This window comes from Echinops telfairi, unplaced genomic scaffold (assembly GCF_000313985.2).
Source record: "Echinops telfairi isolate 266 unplaced genomic scaffold, ASM31398v2 ScPeMD7_5868;HRSCAF=6743_1, whole genome shotgun sequence".
In the NCBI taxonomy this organism is placed as follows: Eukaryota; Metazoa; Chordata; class Mammalia; order Afrosoricida; family Tenrecidae; genus Echinops; species Echinops telfairi.
In genome coordinates, this window is record NW_022109768.1 from 5,849,157 (window position 1) to 5,866,656 (window position 17,500).

General features: G+C 46.5%; 1 protein-coding gene across 1 annotated transcript in view; it reads right to left on the reverse strand.

The window, feature by feature from the left end:
* Positions 1-17,500, reverse strand: part of FHIP1A (FHF complex subunit HOOK interacting protein 1A) — a 240,037-nt gene that overhangs the window by 62,047 nt on the left and 160,490 nt on the right. The window contains exons 5-6 of the mRNA XM_045295804.1: positions 15,754-15,912; positions 13,556-13,642 (exon numbers count right to left, since the gene is read on the reverse strand). Coding sequence (XP_045151739.1) covers positions 13,556-13,642; positions 15,754-15,912 — 246 coding nt within the window. The remainder of the gene's footprint in view (positions 1-13,555; positions 13,643-15,753; positions 15,913-17,500) is intronic.

Sequence of the window (17,500 nt, forward strand, 5' to 3'; positions counted from 1 at the left end):
GTGCATTATTACCCTTCCACTGACTAACCTAGAATATTGGAAGGGGAAAAAGTAATAATGGTTAGAGTCAACTGAAGAAAACCTTGCAATCCTGCCAGTATTGTTACCTAAGATTACAGCAAGTTCTTATTTTCCTTTCTGCTCGTAGCAATAATGCATCTGGTGGGACCCAATCAGTGGGAGAACTATGATTTTTTAAAACTAATAAATTGTAACATGCATAATATGCCAGTGAGCACCGCCAGTCCCAGACTGATAAAGTGTTCATTGGAAGGACACTGAATCACACTGGCATCACGGATCACGTCTTGTGAGCAGAGATGATTTCCCAGTAAGAAACCATGACACCTGTCCAGCACCCTGACTAGTGGATGTGCTGTGCATTGAACTGTGTCCTCCCATAAGAAATGCTCAACTTCCAGCCCTGTGATGCACCTGTACGTGTGACCTTGTTTGGAAACAGGGTCTTTGAAGATGTTTTTGGTTAATAGGGTCACCCGGGAGTAGGGCTAGTACTAAGCCCATCTGTGGAGTCCTTATAAGAGGGAAAGAGACACACAGGTAAGAGACAGCCTTATAAAGATGCAGCGATAAGTCAAAAAAGGCTGGAAAGTGTCAGAAGCTACCAGAAGCTGGCAAGACAATTAAGGGCCGTCTCTTAGAATCTTCCAAGAGAATGTGATCCCGCCAACATGCTAAGTCCAGAATACTTCCTAGCTCCCACATTGAGAGACGACGAATGTATGCTCTTAGAAGTTGACCTAATTTTGTGGGGTTTGTGGACAGCTGCTCTAGGAAACCAATACGGGGAGAGACGTCTCTAAGTCAAACCCTCAGCCCACCCCTGGGGCCCGTTCTTAGGAGCCCAAGACTCTCTTCTTGCTACAAGTCTTCAGATACTGCTCTGACCTGTGTTGAGGTCTGTTGGTCCAGCATGGAGGACTGAAAGAGCTTTGTAGAGAGGCCGGGCACACCTTCTCCCCATTGTATTGTCCTGCTCATTTGGAAAGGGTTTACAGCATCCCAAAGTGCTCTTGGCTATCTTGTTGTTTGATGCTCACCACATTCCTAGGAGGTTGACAGGGTGGTGAGTACGGCATTTGACAAAACTAGGTCCCCAAAGGGTTAAGATACCTCAGATCACATGGAAGCCTGGAAGCTGTGTCTTTGGATTCATAAACCAGTGAAACAGCTTAAGGAGCAAGGGGCCCAGTGGGAGGACAGGGGCCAAGATTTCCCCAAGTGTGGCCCTTGGAACTGCTGGGTGCTACCTGAAGCACAGATTCCTGAGCCTCGGCCCAACCTGTGAAGTCAGTATCGCAATGACGCTGGAGTTTGAGTTTTCAAAGCTCCTGGCTTTGAGGACTGGGACAATTCCTAAATAGGAAAATAACCTATGAGCAACCTGAGCTGATACCACCTTCCTCTCACGCTGAGGGGAATATGGCGAAGAACGTCCAAAGGTCCGCATTCTCTGAAGTCCTAGCCAAGTGGAATGTGGGACAGGAATCAGATTATTGAAAATGCAAATACTGCATTACTGTATCCGGCATAAAATTACCTGGCCAGTAACATACAGCGTCATGCAAAGGTGGTCTCAGAAATGTCATTCTAGACATTCAGCTGGTTAGATTGATAATAATAGTAGGGGGCACTTATTTAGTATCAAGTACCAGGGGCATGGATGAGTATTCTAAATGCATGATCTCATTTCTTCTTCATAAGAACCCAATGAGGTAGATATTATTAGCCTATACATCCCATATGTAAAATGAGGCGACTTGTTCATAGTCACATTGCTAGTTAAGTAGCAGGGAGCCAGAACTCAAACACAGTCTCCAACGCTAAAGCTCATGTTTTAAACTGCGAAGCTCGACTGCTTCCCAAAGTTGCAGTCACTGAATATAATGCATTAATTGAATGCATTCCACGGTGAACACTAACTCTTAGTTTTCAATTACTAAATCAAGTATTTCCAAGCCAGAGCCCCTTACAGTTCTCACTGAAATCATTGCGGTCTGTTTAATAGCGGGCTCTCACTGGACAGAGCAATTATTAATTTAGGCTGTCTAGAGCTGGCCTGTTTAATAAGAGTTTTCAGTCCGAGTTTAATAGTGCTACTGAAGCTCGTGTTACATAGCTGCAGGCCCACGACAGGACCGGGCCTTTTAATTATCTGGCTCAATGACGATTACTGCTCCTTACACCTGGCCTCTCTGCTTCCTCAGTATCTTCCTAGGTAAATGCGGAGTCAGAGCATTTCCTGGGTCCCACCACATCCACCCCAGCTGAGCCAGTCTCCTCCACTTTCTCTCCCTCAGCCACAACTGGATCGCCAGCATCAGACAAAGAACTCAACACAACACAGGCCTGACCGTGGCAGGAACCATCCTGTGTTCTTGCTGCGCTCCAGCATCCAGCACAAGGAATACCCGTTGCCCCACAGTCAATGGAGCCTGCCTGCCTGCCAGGCTGTGGAGGCAACAGCAGCAGGTCCTGGCAGGAGACCTCATTTTTCGACAACATCCTGGGGTTCCCTCAACACCAGACAAGCAAACTGAAGGCCAAGGCAGGCCCACTGGCAAGCTTCAGCACAGTGGGGGCAATAATCATTGTGTTAGGCAGGGTTCTCTAGAAAAACAAAACCAGGACACTTAGGATTATAGATATATATATACACAACATGAAGAAATAAACAACTAATTAGTCCACAGAGCAGTACAGAGGGCTCAGTTCAACTTACTTCCACGAGACAGTTAAAATACTGGCAGTCCTAAAAAATATATAAATTTTATATATATACTGGCAGTCCTTCAACTCACGAGGGCTGCTGGGTCCAAGTGAGGGAAGCAGAAAGCTGAGTCTTCTGTAGAGCAATGCAGGCAGTCTGGCCACTGGCAGCAAACAGCAGGGCAGGTCACCAACAGTCAGTCAGGGTCTGACAGTCCCCAGTTCAAGTGAGGTACACACCAGCAGTGGGGTGAAACAGGTCTCAAAGGAACCTCAAACTATAGCGACACAGTCCACAGGTTGAGTGTCCCACAGGGAGCGTGTAGCTCGTAAGTTGAAGCAGAGAACAAGCTAAGGCAGCCAGCCCCACACTGGCCCAATCATCAGAGAGCAAGAGACAGAAAGGTGAGGTTTGCCGAGCCACTTATCTCTTTGCCCTTCAATTCAACTGCAACCTTATTAATCCCACATGTGTTATTGGCCAGGTTGGCACAATAAACCTACCTATCACAATCATCGTAAGGAACTCATTTGATAAGGAGCCAGTTACGCATTAGGCTGCCAACTGCAACATAAGTAGTTCAAAACCACCAGTGGCTCCTTGGGAGAACGATGGGGCTTTCTGCCCCTGTAAAGAGTTAGTCTCGGAAACGCACAGGGGACAGTTCTACTCTGACCTATATGGTAGCTATGAGCTGGCGTTGATTGGTGGCAGTGGGTTTGGTTTTTTGGGTTTGATTTGACAAGGTGTGCTAAGAACCAAGGTCCATGAGAATAATTACAGCTCAGTAGGATTACAGGGTGAGGAAAAAGTCGTTGGCAAAAACCACACAGTGATTGGGGGAGTGGGGGTGGTGCACACCAAAAAACCATGGGTCAATAATGCATAGATGGGTCTTAAAAACAAATGATTGAAATGCATAAGTAGAAATGTGAACTATGGATCTCTCAAAATTAAAAAGAATGCATCGCCACCGTGTCAGTGCCGACCCAGAGTCCCTGTAGGTCAGGGGAGACCTGCTCCTCGGTGTTTCCGAGACTGTCGCTCCTGAAGAGCATCTGGTGGTTTTGAACCACCGACCTGACAGTTAGTAGCTCAATGCCTAGCCAATGCGCCACCAGGGCTCCTTGAAATACAGATACCAAGATAGTATTCCTCTGTATCATTCAGTAAAGTTCACCGAAGCCAGACGCCATCATTGGGCTCCAGAACTCAAGGCAACTTACAAAAGGTTTGAGCACAGAACCAGCACACGTGAGAAACAGATAACTTCCCACATCTATGCACTTGACTCTTTTTCTCCCTAATTTTTTCCACCAAAAGGAACAGATGAAAGAATGAAGCTCCCTAGAATTGGTGGCAATGAGATGTAAAACCCCAGGTGCTTTTGAACAGCCGCTGGTGAGGGTGACAGCAGAGTAAACAGGAACATGGCGGACACACTTGGCCCTTGAAGGCACAGCAGTGTGTTGGCCGTGGGAATGAGGGAGAGGGTGGATTGTCTACGTTCTTCCGGCCCTGGAAGCCCTTGGACTTGGAGACCCAGGAGGAAGGCTGGAGCGAAGAGAGGGCGGAGAATGGTGAAGTAGCAGGCTGCTCTTGAACTTCTCACTGGGAACTGACAGGGGACTGAACACATAGTATAAGGGGGGAGGTGTACTCCCTCTGTCAACACAGCACCCAATGATAGCTCATTAATATTTAATCCTGGTGATAACTGGAAGATGGTAACTAACTCGCTTAAAAATCCTCCCGTCAATCATTCTGCTGGACATTAAAGTCCAAAACTTGCCTCACCAGCGAGAGCCCAAGGAATGGAGTCACAGCCCCCTACCACCATGTCCTCAGCAAAGTGTAGCTGTTCCCAGCCCCTCGAAATTTCCATCTTTCTGCTCTAGGTCCCCCAAAACTTCCATCCATCAACCTAAATCAATAAGCTATGAATTATTGAGCGTATAGGAGGCAGATCATGAATATGTATGCGTGAGGCTGAAAGACAGGATTGTAAAACAAATGGGCTTCAGATGGCTTATATGAACCCAGCACACACACGTCTTTAAAGGAACGGCAGAAATTATTCTGCCCATGTATATTGCGCGAGCATGCTTTTAGCACATCTGAGCTGGGGAGAGAAAGCCGTTTTCCTGGTAGATGTTGTGCTTCTGGTGTTCCAAGTGCATTTGTACGGAATAAATTGCTGCTGAAACACAGCTGGCTGCTCTCTGCAAAAACCAAAGGCACAGGCGTTCTCTGGGGTCACAGTCATGTCTGCAAATGCCTGTGAGCTGCCTGCAGAAGATTGGTGCCTAATTCGTTTCCCTTCCCTCCCTCCCCGCCTTTCAGCATGTGCCCCACAAGGTTTCCCTCTACCCACCCCACATAACCCCAAACTTTTGCCTTAATTTCCCAACCATCGCAAATTAAGGGAAGCAAAATAACTCACAAGGCAGACTACTGCCACAGTCCACAAGGCACCACCAGCAATCATGTGTCTGAGCCCACAGTTCGGATCGCACGACCCTTTCCTTCCACATACCCTGCCTGTTCCCCCTTTCTAGCCGTTCTGCGAGAGCCAAGGCAGGAGCTGAAACCACCTTCACCTGCGATTGCCAACCATATGCAGGGGTCCTGCCAGCTCAAGCGCCCTAAACAACATGTTGGGCGGCATTCTTCCAAGCCAGTGGCAATGCCAACTGGCCAGCTTCACTCTGCCATGCTGCTTGCTGCTCCTCGGCCTGATCACTGCCTTAACACTGCCTTAAAATGAAAACAAAATCCTCTCACTAGGCCATGCTTTCAACCCGGGGGCTTCGCCTATTGTGATAATCACTCCCCAACATGTACCGATCACCAAGCACGCACAGAATGCCATGCTGCCCTCTAGAACTGAGGTCAGTCAACGTTTTCTGTAAAAGGGCAGAGAGGAAATAGTACATATTTTGCTGGATACATATGACCTTTGATGCGTATTCCCAGTTTTATTAACCTTTGAAAAAATGAAAATGATTATTTACTCTTCTGAAAAACTCACTGCCATTGATCGAGTCAGTTCCAACTCATAGTGACCCAATAAAACAAGAGTAAAAACTACCCCTGGGGGCTTCTGAGAATGTAATTCTTTATGGGTAGAAAGCCTTGTCTTTCTCCTGCTGAGTGGCTGCTGGTATCGAACTGCTGACCTTGTGGTTGGCCACCCAACTCATAGCCACAGGCTGGGCTTGGCTCACTGACCACAGTTTGCCAAGCCCTGCTCTACAGGCATGAAGAAGTATACAACGTAGACCCAAGGGTCACACACTCTTTCTGTCCATGGCGTTATCAATGTGCCAGCACTTTTTCCACAGCATTCCAAAGACAGAAGACATATCCGCCAATTCCATTTATTAAGTTCAAACAGTTAAATACGTAGTCCTAAGCATCTGTTGGTCACTCGGACAACAGAATCAGATGGGACGCGGACGCGCTCATTTCTTGTTCCACCTGGTTTTCAGGTGGTACTTGCTTTTAGCAGTGCACACCCGTCACTGAGCTTTGTACAATGAGTGGGGTGTATGGGATTTAAGGTTGGGACTGTGAACCACGGTGAAGTAGTAGTTTACATGGTGTCCGACAGATAGTGCTGCATTGTCCTCATCCATTGAAAAGATCTCGCCATGCCCCTGTGAGTTCACAGAGAAACCCGGGACTCCCTGGAGCCTCCTTTGAGAATAGCAGATACAGAGCTTCCCAAGGGCACTGGTATAGAGGCAGGGGGACAAGACCAGAGGTCAGGTCCAATATCAGACCAGACCTAAAGGCAGGAAGGAGCTCCAGGCGCAACCACTGACACAGTTGCTGTGGAGTCAATTCCAAGGCACAGCCAGCCTGTAGGAGAGCAGAACTCCGGCCCCCTCTGCGGTGCAGGGCTGTAACTCTTTACAAAAGCTGTCTGCCGCAGCTTCCCAACCACTAGCCTTTCTGAGTGGCAGCTAAAATCTTCAACTGCGGTGGCACGGCAGCTCTTGGGTGAGGAAAGGAAGGCCCATTAGCAAACACTAATGTGTGAAGTGTTTGGAGACAAAAGCCTAAACTGACCCTGTTGGGTGAATAAGGAAATACTTTTTAAAGGATTCTAAAATCTTATGGAAAAAAAATATTGGTACTTTATGAGGGGAGAGTAACAAAAGAGAGTCAAGAAAACTCAAGGCTTCTAGGCCAGCTGAGTAGAAAAAACTCCCATGACTCACTAGTGTGGAGAAGGTCATGGATGACAGTGGAAGCCCCAAACCCACATGCAGGGTCCACACATGGACTGAGCCTCCGTCTGGTCAGTCCCCTCTGACTATCGTTTCCGTCTGGTCAGTCCCCTCTGACTATCGTCCGGGGAAGTGACTGGCCTTGCTCTCAGACAGAGGACACTGTGAACTCAACTGTGGCAGAGGGAGTTGGGTTACAATTTAATACCTGATCATCTGATCTCTTTTGCGGCATCACTTCCACTGCCATCAAGCCAATGCTGAGCAGCCCTGTAGGGCAGGACAGATTTGCCCTGTGAGGCGCTGAGCCTGCAAACCTTCACAGGAGGAGAATGTCTCCTCCTTTCCCTGTTGGAGGGGCTATGTATGGCCTTGGTTTGATCGATGGTATTAAGCTCCCCACCATCTCTTCCAGAAAATGAGGTTAATGTGATGCCTTTGAATTCCATCGAGTGAGATCCACATGTATGTTGTTGGAAAATGGTAGGAAGAAATCATTGGTCTTATAAAATTCTATTATGTGATTTTCAAATTTGATGGTTTTTCTATCATCTTAGCCTTCTATTCCAAATATTAATTCTTCCTCTTTGTTTCAAACTTTTTCATTCCGATCACCAGTAATGAGGTAGTTTATTGTGCCAACCTGGCCGATAAGCACAGGTGTGGTTAATTGAAGGGCGGAAGGATAAATGGCTCGGTGAGCCTCGCCTTTCGAGTTCTTAGGTCTCTTACTCTGTGATGGTCGGACCAGGGTGCAGCTGCTTTAGCCAGGTCCCTGCTTCAGCTGGTAAGGTTCACTTACTACAAGACATCCCTGAAGCAGCCCTGGGTGCTGGAGCAGCCGTGCCAGCGCTGAGATGCTTACACGTTCACTGATTTGGCTTTCCTGCAGTCGAAATCATTGCATGTGTTTTGTGGGATGGAGGAGGAGTGGCATTTTCCCACAAACTTTCTGAAGCCCCCTGGTACGCAGAATTAGGCAGCTACCAATCAACTATACAGTAGACATCCACAGTGTTTCCAGAAATTTTGAAATTGCAATTTGCTAAAGCACTAAATCTAAATACTCTCCTCCTCAGGTGACATCTTTACCTGCTAACTAGTTAATACTCTAAAGGTTCTGAGACCAATAACTAAGTGTGCCAGGTGGCTACCACTGTCCCTCTAGATCAGCAGTTCTCAACCTGGGGGTCGTGACCCCTTTGGGGGTCAAATGACCCTTTCACAGGGGTCGCCTAAGACCATATTTCCGATGGTCTTAGGAACCGAGACACCACTTCTCCATCCATCTCCAGGAGGGCCCGCCCACATGAAGATACGCCCACATACGGGGTCACCACATGAGGAGCAGTATTAAAGGGTCAGGGCATGAAGAAAGCTGAGAACCACAGGAGAGTGGAGATCCACTCTCCACCCTTTCCACTCTGCCCAGGTGCTCCTGCCCATGGCTGGTTTCCACAGGAATCCGCCCAGTGGAGTGTTCAGGAGAGTGGGCGAAGGAGGAACATGAAGCATGGCCTTCCCCCCTTCTCCCTCTCTGGTCTCCTTGACATACATTCAGGCCCAGCGGTAGGGGTAGTAGCTATGGTAACCGCGACCACTTGTGGGTGATAACCACGGCCATAAATTCTCCAAGTCCCTGACCCTTGAACGTGAGTAAGCTCTGTATCAAACACATGTAAAAAATAAACAGTTCAGGGGAAAATGGAATGAATACACAATAAAAATTTCCCACAGACTTTTGGAAGCCCCCCTCCTTTGCAGGTCTCAGCCAGCTCCCTCTAACACAGCGGTTCTCAACCTGTGGGTCACGACCCCTTTGGGAGTCGAATGACCCTTTCACAGGAGTCGCCCAATACATCACAGTAGCAAAATGTCAGTTATGAAGTGGCAACAAAAATAATGTTATGGTTGGGGGGGAGGGGTCACCACAACATGAGGAACATATGAAAGGGTCACGGCATGAGGACAGTCGAGAATCACTGCTCTAATAGAACACACTGCTGTCTCTCACAAAGCCACACAAACACCAACAAGTGGGCTAGTGGGATCAATAGGGCTCATAAGCAGCCTTGAGACAGGTCGGGCCACGGTTTGCCGCCACGTGAATAACGAAGAGGTTTCAGAGCATTCTGCATTTCTGAATTGTGGACGAGGGACTGGGGGGGGGGGTCACCACATGAGGAACTGTATGAAAGGGTCACAGCATGAGGACAGTCGAGAACCACTGCTCTAATAGAACACACTGCTGTCTCTCACAAAGCCACGCAAACACCAACAAGTGGGCTAGTGGGATCAATAGGGCTCATAAGCAGCCTTGAGGCAGGTCGGGCCACGGTTTGCCGCCACGTGAATAACGAAGAGGTTTCAGAGCATTCTGCATTTCTGAATTGTGGACGAGGGACTGGGGTCCTGTGTGTCGTGAAGAAAACTCTGCAGCCCCCGAGCGGAGGCAGGTCTGCCTGTGCACGGACACTGGCCATGCCCCCCACCTCCCCCGCCCGGGAGTGAAGAGAGCCCAGCCGAACAGCCAGCCAAGGCGGGACTGTAATAGACACCGGTGGAGGGAGAGGAAAGGTGGAGTCAACCTTCACGTGTCAAGCTCTCACTCGCAAACTTTTAGATTTTGCCCATAATTCTTTGCAATCACTTGGTCTCTGGCTAAGGAATGCCGTGGAAATGTTTGTGGGTATGGATCGACAGCGAGGATGAGTTCGCGTTTGTAAACTGCCTACATTGATGGGAGATGACCAAAAGGACATGCACAATGAGGGGCTGAGTGAGCACACACGGGGAATTTATTTCTGAAGCTCTGTGAGGCTCATCTGTCCAGGAAGGGCTGTGGGGGAGGCAGAGCGGTTGGAGCCAGTCTTTGAGGAGCCCCTCCCATATCAAAGGACCGGAGGCCGGGCACCCAAGAAACACCCTAGCCTGGACTGCTTCGCTCATCTGTCTCTGGGTGCTGCATCTGCTACAAGACAAAGGGCTTCTTCCTCCGTCAACCTCTGTGGGAGCCGTGGCCCTTCCTCCCTCCCCTATTCCCTTTCTAAAAACAAACGGTCTCTCTCTATATTTATATAAATATATTTTAAGATAGCAAGCAGGGAGAACAGTAGGGTGGGGGTGGGGATTCAGTCTTTGCCCCCGACATTAAATAGCCCTTGTGATAAATGGTCTGCCAGGTAATCAACGGAGAAACCAAACTGCCTGCCACGGAGTCAATTCTGAATCACACAACAGAGTACAATTGCCCCCTTGGAGTTCTAAGGCTGGAAATCTTTACAGGATCAGAAAGCCTCATCTTTCTCCTGCTGAGTGACTGGTGGGTTTGAACAGCTGACCTTATAGTTAGTTAGTTAGCAGCTCGATTTGTAGCCCACTTACACCACCAGGCTTCCTGGTTAAAAAGTCGAACTTTAATTATGGGTCAGAAATGCAAATTCAATATACTGGTAGTAACTTTCCCTCTGTATTTTACAGATCTGGTAATGACTGGTTTTTTCCCCCCCAATGAACATGTAATGATGTTACAGTATTTTAATGTGGCATTGTAATTATGGGCACAACTGGAAATCATATTTGTCAATCCATGTAATGTGCTATATGAAGTGTTGGCTATTAGCTCTCTGAACAACTCCCTGGGAACATCCCCAGTGAGGAGACTCCTCTCACACTGAGACCAACAGGCTTGCCTTTGTGTACTGTCCTTCCAACCTCCTAAGTGTATGGTGTGGCACTCCGCACGGAAGAGAGGGCAGCGAACCAGCAAGGGTGGGCTAGCCCCAGAAGCTCACCTACCATTGGAGAGACAGACACCAGGAGGTGCAGTAAGTATATGGACTATCACGTACACAATCCCGCAGTAACAACAGCAAACATCTGCCAGCGGAACAGAGAGGCATGCAAGCTGAACAGGTATGGAAAAGAGAAGAGAACTACGCCAAGGTGTGTACACAGGTTTGGCACAGGATATTTCTACAGATATGTCTGCATATACAGGTGTATTTGCATATATGCGCTGCAAGTATATCCATGCACATAGTTCAGCATACAGTGCAGGGGGGGGGGCGCGGCCCAACACCTTGAGAGAATGAGACACTGATCGTGGGGTTGAGAAGCAGAGTCTTGGACATCAATTGTCATGAGCTGGCATCAAGTGGAGATCAAGTGGCATAACACAGTCCACAAGAACAACATTCTAGTTCCTACAGCTACTGGGACTTTAAGGGCTTATGGGGGACCAGCGAGGATACAGTCACTGGGCTTTTCCCAGATGGAGCAAAGAGGAGTGAAGAAAAACACACACTCAAGGAAACAACGCTGAGAACCACAGCTTCCACGTCGGAGACCAGAAGACCCAGGTGATGCAGGTGACCAGTACCCTGCAAGGGCTCAGAACAGCAAGTCCTGGACAGAGCGTAGCACAAAAGTCAGAACCCTCCCAACTCGGTGTCCTGTCCCGATAGGTCCTGACTGAGCCCACACGCACCCTCCCGTCGGGAACGGAACCACCCCTCAGAAGACCTTGTGGCCTAGAGACAGACCTATAAAGGGAGCAAAAAGTCTTGTGAGCGTCCATAGGAGACCGAAAGAGCAGTACTCTGACGGCAGTAAGGTACAGGGGAAAATGGAGATGGCGGGGTGGGGTGGGAGGTGGAGGAGGGGGCGGAGAGGGCTATTGCACTGAGGGAATTGCAACAACTGTCAGGAAACAACATGAGTGGAAGTCCTTGAACGGAACCCACAATTTAAAAAAAAATGTTTAAGAAAGAAATGGATCAAATTACTTTTTGTTACACCCACTCTTTTTATAAAAGGGTAATTGCACATTTAATGATTTAAGAGTGGCAGTACTCCATCCTGGACCGGGGCTCCATAGCTGCACGGCTCCCTGACAGCCTCAGGAACCCCATAGCAGGGGGCCAGGAGTCAGCGGGATCAACTCCACGGCAGCGGGCAGTTATCATTAATATTTGTAAATGATGGCATATTGATGAAAATAATATAAAATATCCTGAACAAAGAGCAATTAGAATAATGACCATTAGTATAGCAATGATATGGGAAATTACTTTATGTTACTTAGGTCCATGAGGGAAAAGATGAGACTAAATGAGGAAGAACATCTAAATGCGTGAGACTATGTATGGAAAATTACTGCCGAAGAATCTCAGTAGTCCTGCTGCCTCCCGCCGAGGAAAAGAGCCCTCCGCACACAGGCTTATCCCCGCCTTCAAGGCCCTCCCAGCTCAGGGCAGCCCTAGGGACAGAGGAGAACAGCTCCTCGTTCTCCAAAATGCAGACCTTCTGGAAGTAGGCCTCTTCATCTGGCTCCAGCAGAGTGCCTGTGGGTTCGAAGCACAGAACTGATGGTGAGCAGCTCAGTGCTCATTGACTTACTGGGCCACCAGGGCACCTTAAGGCCCTCAGGGTGGGACACCCCACCGCACCTCAGAACACCAAGATGGTAACAAGAGGACAACCCGCATACAAAGACAAGCACAAGTCTGTGTTTTCTGTAAATAGGCCCCCTAATTTCTAAGGGAGATGTCATTTCTGAGACTTGGCCTCTGAAAACGTCCTGGGAATCTCAATACTTTGATGTTTACACCTCTTTTCCTACTGTAATTCTTGAAATTAGACACAATACAAAAATCCTAGGTGGACCAAGCACCTGTTGATTTTTTAAAATGAGGGCACTATTGTCAAAGTGACCCTAAACGGTCAGAGAAGAACATCTAAGGCCTGAACCTAGAAACTTAGCAGCATGTATGGCTTCCCCATTGCTGTAATCAGGCATCCTTGGAGTCTATAAAGTGAAAGCCCATGGAAACTGAACTTCAGCATGTATAAAGGTGGACACTGCATCAAAACATTTTTATTTCTCTCCCTATTAGAACTGGTGATTCTAATAACTTGACAAACGAAGATTCTTTGAACCGTATACTATACATCTCTCTTTTTAAGTGAAGAAACACCTCCTAAAAATAAGAATTCTACGTGTACTAGTGCCTCTACAGCCCACAAAGCAAAAGATATCTGTTGAATAATTCCATAAAAGGAGTGTCATAGGAATTCAGAGTGGCAATAATGAGACCAGAAAACTTCAGTAGGACCTGAACCTAGTTTCACTTTATTTTTTGCCGTCACAAAAGTCTTGCAATTAAAAAACAACAAAAAGCTTCTATTAAAAAAAATGACAAACCCATGACACTTGTACTATCATTGCCCCTCACCATGCCCACATAGTAGACCTTGCAACTCTTCATGCCAACTTTGGCTTCAGAGGGCAACTGCACAGAGAGCAGCCATTAGCCATGAGCCAATGTAGACATAGGACTCACAATCTATTTGCCAATCCTAGCTTAGCTCTCTTACTTGACATTCACAATGCTGTAGTTTATGGCTTCAAACAGATCCCAACATCCTTTACTTATGGATATTGTTTGGTATTGCTAGGGTATGGGATGGAAGGAAATGGGATGGGATGAGAAGGAAATTCACCTGTACCAAGTCATCTCCATTTCTTCACCTTCCCCATTACTGGAGAACACACAGGCAGGAGGTGACCATTCACTTAATCACTGACCTTATGCAGGGCAGGAGCCAAGACGGGCACCAAGAATCCATTGTAAATGTAATTGACAAGCTGATTGCGAATCAAAGGATGAGCCACCTGAGAGAGACATGGGTAGATCATGAAAGAGGGGAACCGTTCAATCTTTAGGTCTTCTCGAAGTCGCGCGTCTGTAGCACTCTGAATTTAGAAAGGAAGCCCAAGCTTTGGCCAGAGAGTCAATGCTCGCAGAATAATTCAGACTTCAAACTGCCTGTCATTTTTACCCCAGATGGCTGGTTAGCATGCTTCTCTTTGCTTGGCTAAAATTAGCAGAAGTTTGACTTCCACACTTTTACACACTGGTCGTTTTAAAGTTTCCACTTGATAAAAGAAACAATCGGACTGTGTCTGTTCTTGGCTCATTGCCACCCTTTAGGAAGATCAGAACTGCCCAGTAGGATGTTCTTGACCGCGCCCACTTCTTGGAGCGGACTCCCTGGCTTTTCCTCCTGTGGGGCCACTGGTGGGCTTGCCGACCTTCAGTTGGTGGCCAAGTGCTCCACCATGCCAGCACCAGGGAACTCCGGAACATGTAAAAGGATTCATAAATTTAAATTAATAAACTGGAGATTATCATTTTGCCCAAAAGTTTATCTAGCTTCCATCTCAATTGGTGGCTAATGGTTTACAATGTATAGATGTAAAACTACCAAAAGAAACAATAAAATGTATTAGCCAGCAAAAAGAATGTTCCCATGTTGAAGAGACACCTTCCAGGTGTCATTTATTTAGGGGGGGAAGCACCGAGGCAAGCGTTTCATAAGGAAGAGAAACTGCTCGGAAACAAGAAACATTATTAGGGTTGCAACACTTCCTACAAGTCATTTTTCAAAATATAATTGGCATGGGTAACCCTTTAATACCTTTTGTAAATCATGCCCCCAAACCAATAATAATAATAATATGTGGATTCAGTTTTAAAATACAGTCTGAAATACACAATTTCCCTGCTGTTACTTGTGCCCATTTGCTCTGCTTCCCTTTCTTAACTAAATAAGGAAAGTCAAACAATAAAGTAAAAAGCAATTTCTAGGGAAAAGAGACTAGCTCTTTAAATTACTGATAATCTCTTTCTGTGTGTACATTTGGAGAGGAACTAATAGTAGTTCCAGCTTTTTTTATTTCTGCACACTTCTGCAAGAAAATGTTGATGGATTGTAATATTAAAAAAATAACTTAAAATGTAATTCATTTATCTTATATATAAATAAAACTTCCTTTGACTTAGCAATAAAAATGAGATGGGAGCTAAAGTAATTTACTTGCATTTTCTTCCAGAAGCTATTTCTTTATTTGGGATATAAAAAGATTACAATGAACATTTTTCACCCTGCGATCTCCATAAAGAAAACTCGATTTCATAATAAGACCAAAATTAAAGTAATATTTATGTTGCATAGAAATAAAACAATTTTTCGTGGAAACCTACTACACAGCCTTACTATATATAAAATTTTATTGAAAATGGTAACAAGAAATGTGAAGGTAGAAATCTAATCAAGAAGCCAAATATGAGCAGTTCAGCAGGAGTTCTGCCCCACCTCAACCCCCACCCCCACCCAAGTAGGCCAATTTCAAAGCAAATTTAATTTGTGTTGGTAAGAAGATGCTTAACTTCTTCTAAATTCAATTGGGATAACAGTATTCTTTATGTAGTATGCACCATTAAGCAAAATAAAGTGTTTTCCTTTGTAGACTACAAAGACCTTGAAATAAAAGTGGTATAAACTAGAGTACTTGGAAGACTAAAAATATCTACTTAATGAGTCACAGACATTGAACTTATTTTTGATAGTTAAGTGGATAATCAAAATAGAATTAACAAAAAATAGAATGAACAGTTTTTTATAAAAAACATAAAGACAATTCACTACTTTTCCTGTCCATTAAAACTTCCTAGAAACTTACAAACGGACATTCTCACTTTCCCAAGGGCATTCCGTCTTCTTAAAAGCCAGAACCAAACTCACGGCCGCCACCGAGTCGATGCCGACTCACCGTGACCCTACAGGACAGGGCAGAACTACCCTTGTGGGTTTCTGAGACTGTAAGGGGAGGAGAAAGCCGAAATAGTCCATTAAGGTTGTTTCAAAGGAAGGCTTAGTCTAGTGAATCATCTGCAATGCGTATGTTTCCGGTGCCTCCTAACCAACTCTGAGCTCTGGTACCTGTATAACTGCGTTACAAAACTCCAGGGAGTTCAGGAACTGGACGAGAGGCGGGAGGAGGAGCCAGTCGTCTTTCAGCAGGCAGTGCCATTCCTCGCCTTTTTCTTCGAGCTTTGTGGGCAGGGAGGAGTAGAGACCACTGAGTCCAGTTGCGAGCACCTGTATTCCGGAAAAGAAGACATCAACAGCATCATGGACTCCTTCCCAAAGTTCTTCACTTGCATCAAACAGCTCCCAGGGGACACGGATACAACTGGTCCCAAGACAGCACTGTAAGTAGCAAGGTATTAAAGATAGCAGTTGGCTAGGACGGATTCAACAGGTGCAGCAGTAAGGAAGGCCAATGCCTGCAGAGGAACAGCAGTGCCAAGGCATCAGGCAAATGCACGCATGGTTGACATGGACTGGCATCGCCTCATGTGCTAACCAGTATGCTGGACTGGTGCTGAGGGCATGAAGGGAACACACACACACACGAATAAATCATGATTCCTGCCCCTAAGGAGTTCAGGGAAGGGACAAACTCATGACCAATATTTTACAGTACAAGGCAATGAGTACAATACAGAAAGGGTACATATTCCCATCTACAGAAGGAAACCTGGCATGAGGCAGTCCAGACGTAAGGTCTCAGAGAAAGCAACCCTGGGAAGTTCCTTGGCGGTCACCGGAAAGGTCGTGATAATGCTTACAGTTGAAAAGAGCACAGCTAGTACCCCACTTGCTCTTCACTTCAGTAAAAGGAGAAAGAACTGGAAGGGTGGGATCAGTCCGGTAAGGATGGAAATAGTTCAGACACAGCTCACAGAAGGAGGCTGGAAGGTGACCGAGCCATGGCATCTACCACTCTGGCATCAATACAAAGCTCATGAGCTTTCCTCCCTCACTCCACGCCCTGTTCCTAAAGTTCACCTGGGCTTGGTATTGGGTAGAGGCAGATAAATAAAAAAATGTCAAGTTATCCAAGTTGGTCATTTGAAAAATGGTGTTATCTTTATAATATAGAAATATAGAAAAGGAGTAAATTTATTGCTCATGCAGACCGCTTGTTTATCTTATAGAATATAAACTCAAGTGTGTTACACTGGGTTGACTAGAGAAACAAATGCAGTGATACTCATATATGTTTAAGAAAGAGCTTGATATCAAGAAGTAACTATGTATCAAGAAAATATCCCAAGCCATTCCAACTGTCCATACGTCCCTCTTCACACTCATGCAGCCACATGCAATGATGCAGAATGCAGGAAGATCACAGGCTGGTGGCTGCAAAACTGTGTGGACCCAAAGTCTGAGGAAACACGGCAGGGTTCCAGCAGCTCAGGTGGCCAGCCAGCAGGCAGGGCAAGGCCGAGAGAGAGGGCCGGTTCTCTGGGCCCTCCTAATGAGAAGGTCATGCCCACGAGGAGGCACTGTCAGGCTGTGACCTGTCTGACAGGTTGGATACCATGCCTACACTTTCATGTGTCTTCAAGTGGACATAAAATGATGTAACGACCACACCCAGGGAAACGGTGAGTGATGCCGGTCAACCGCACTCTTGAAATCTGGCAGAGGGAGAGAACAGAGGCCAGGACATTAGCTACAAAATGCAGGACTCTACTGCAACCCTGAGGTTACGAGACAACCCAAACAAACGGGTGTCTTCATTAACTAGTGAAGCTAGAACAGAAATACTTGAAGTGGGTGGCTTTAATAATCTCTCACACTTTAGGAGACTACAAGTACAAATTCAAGTCATTAGCTC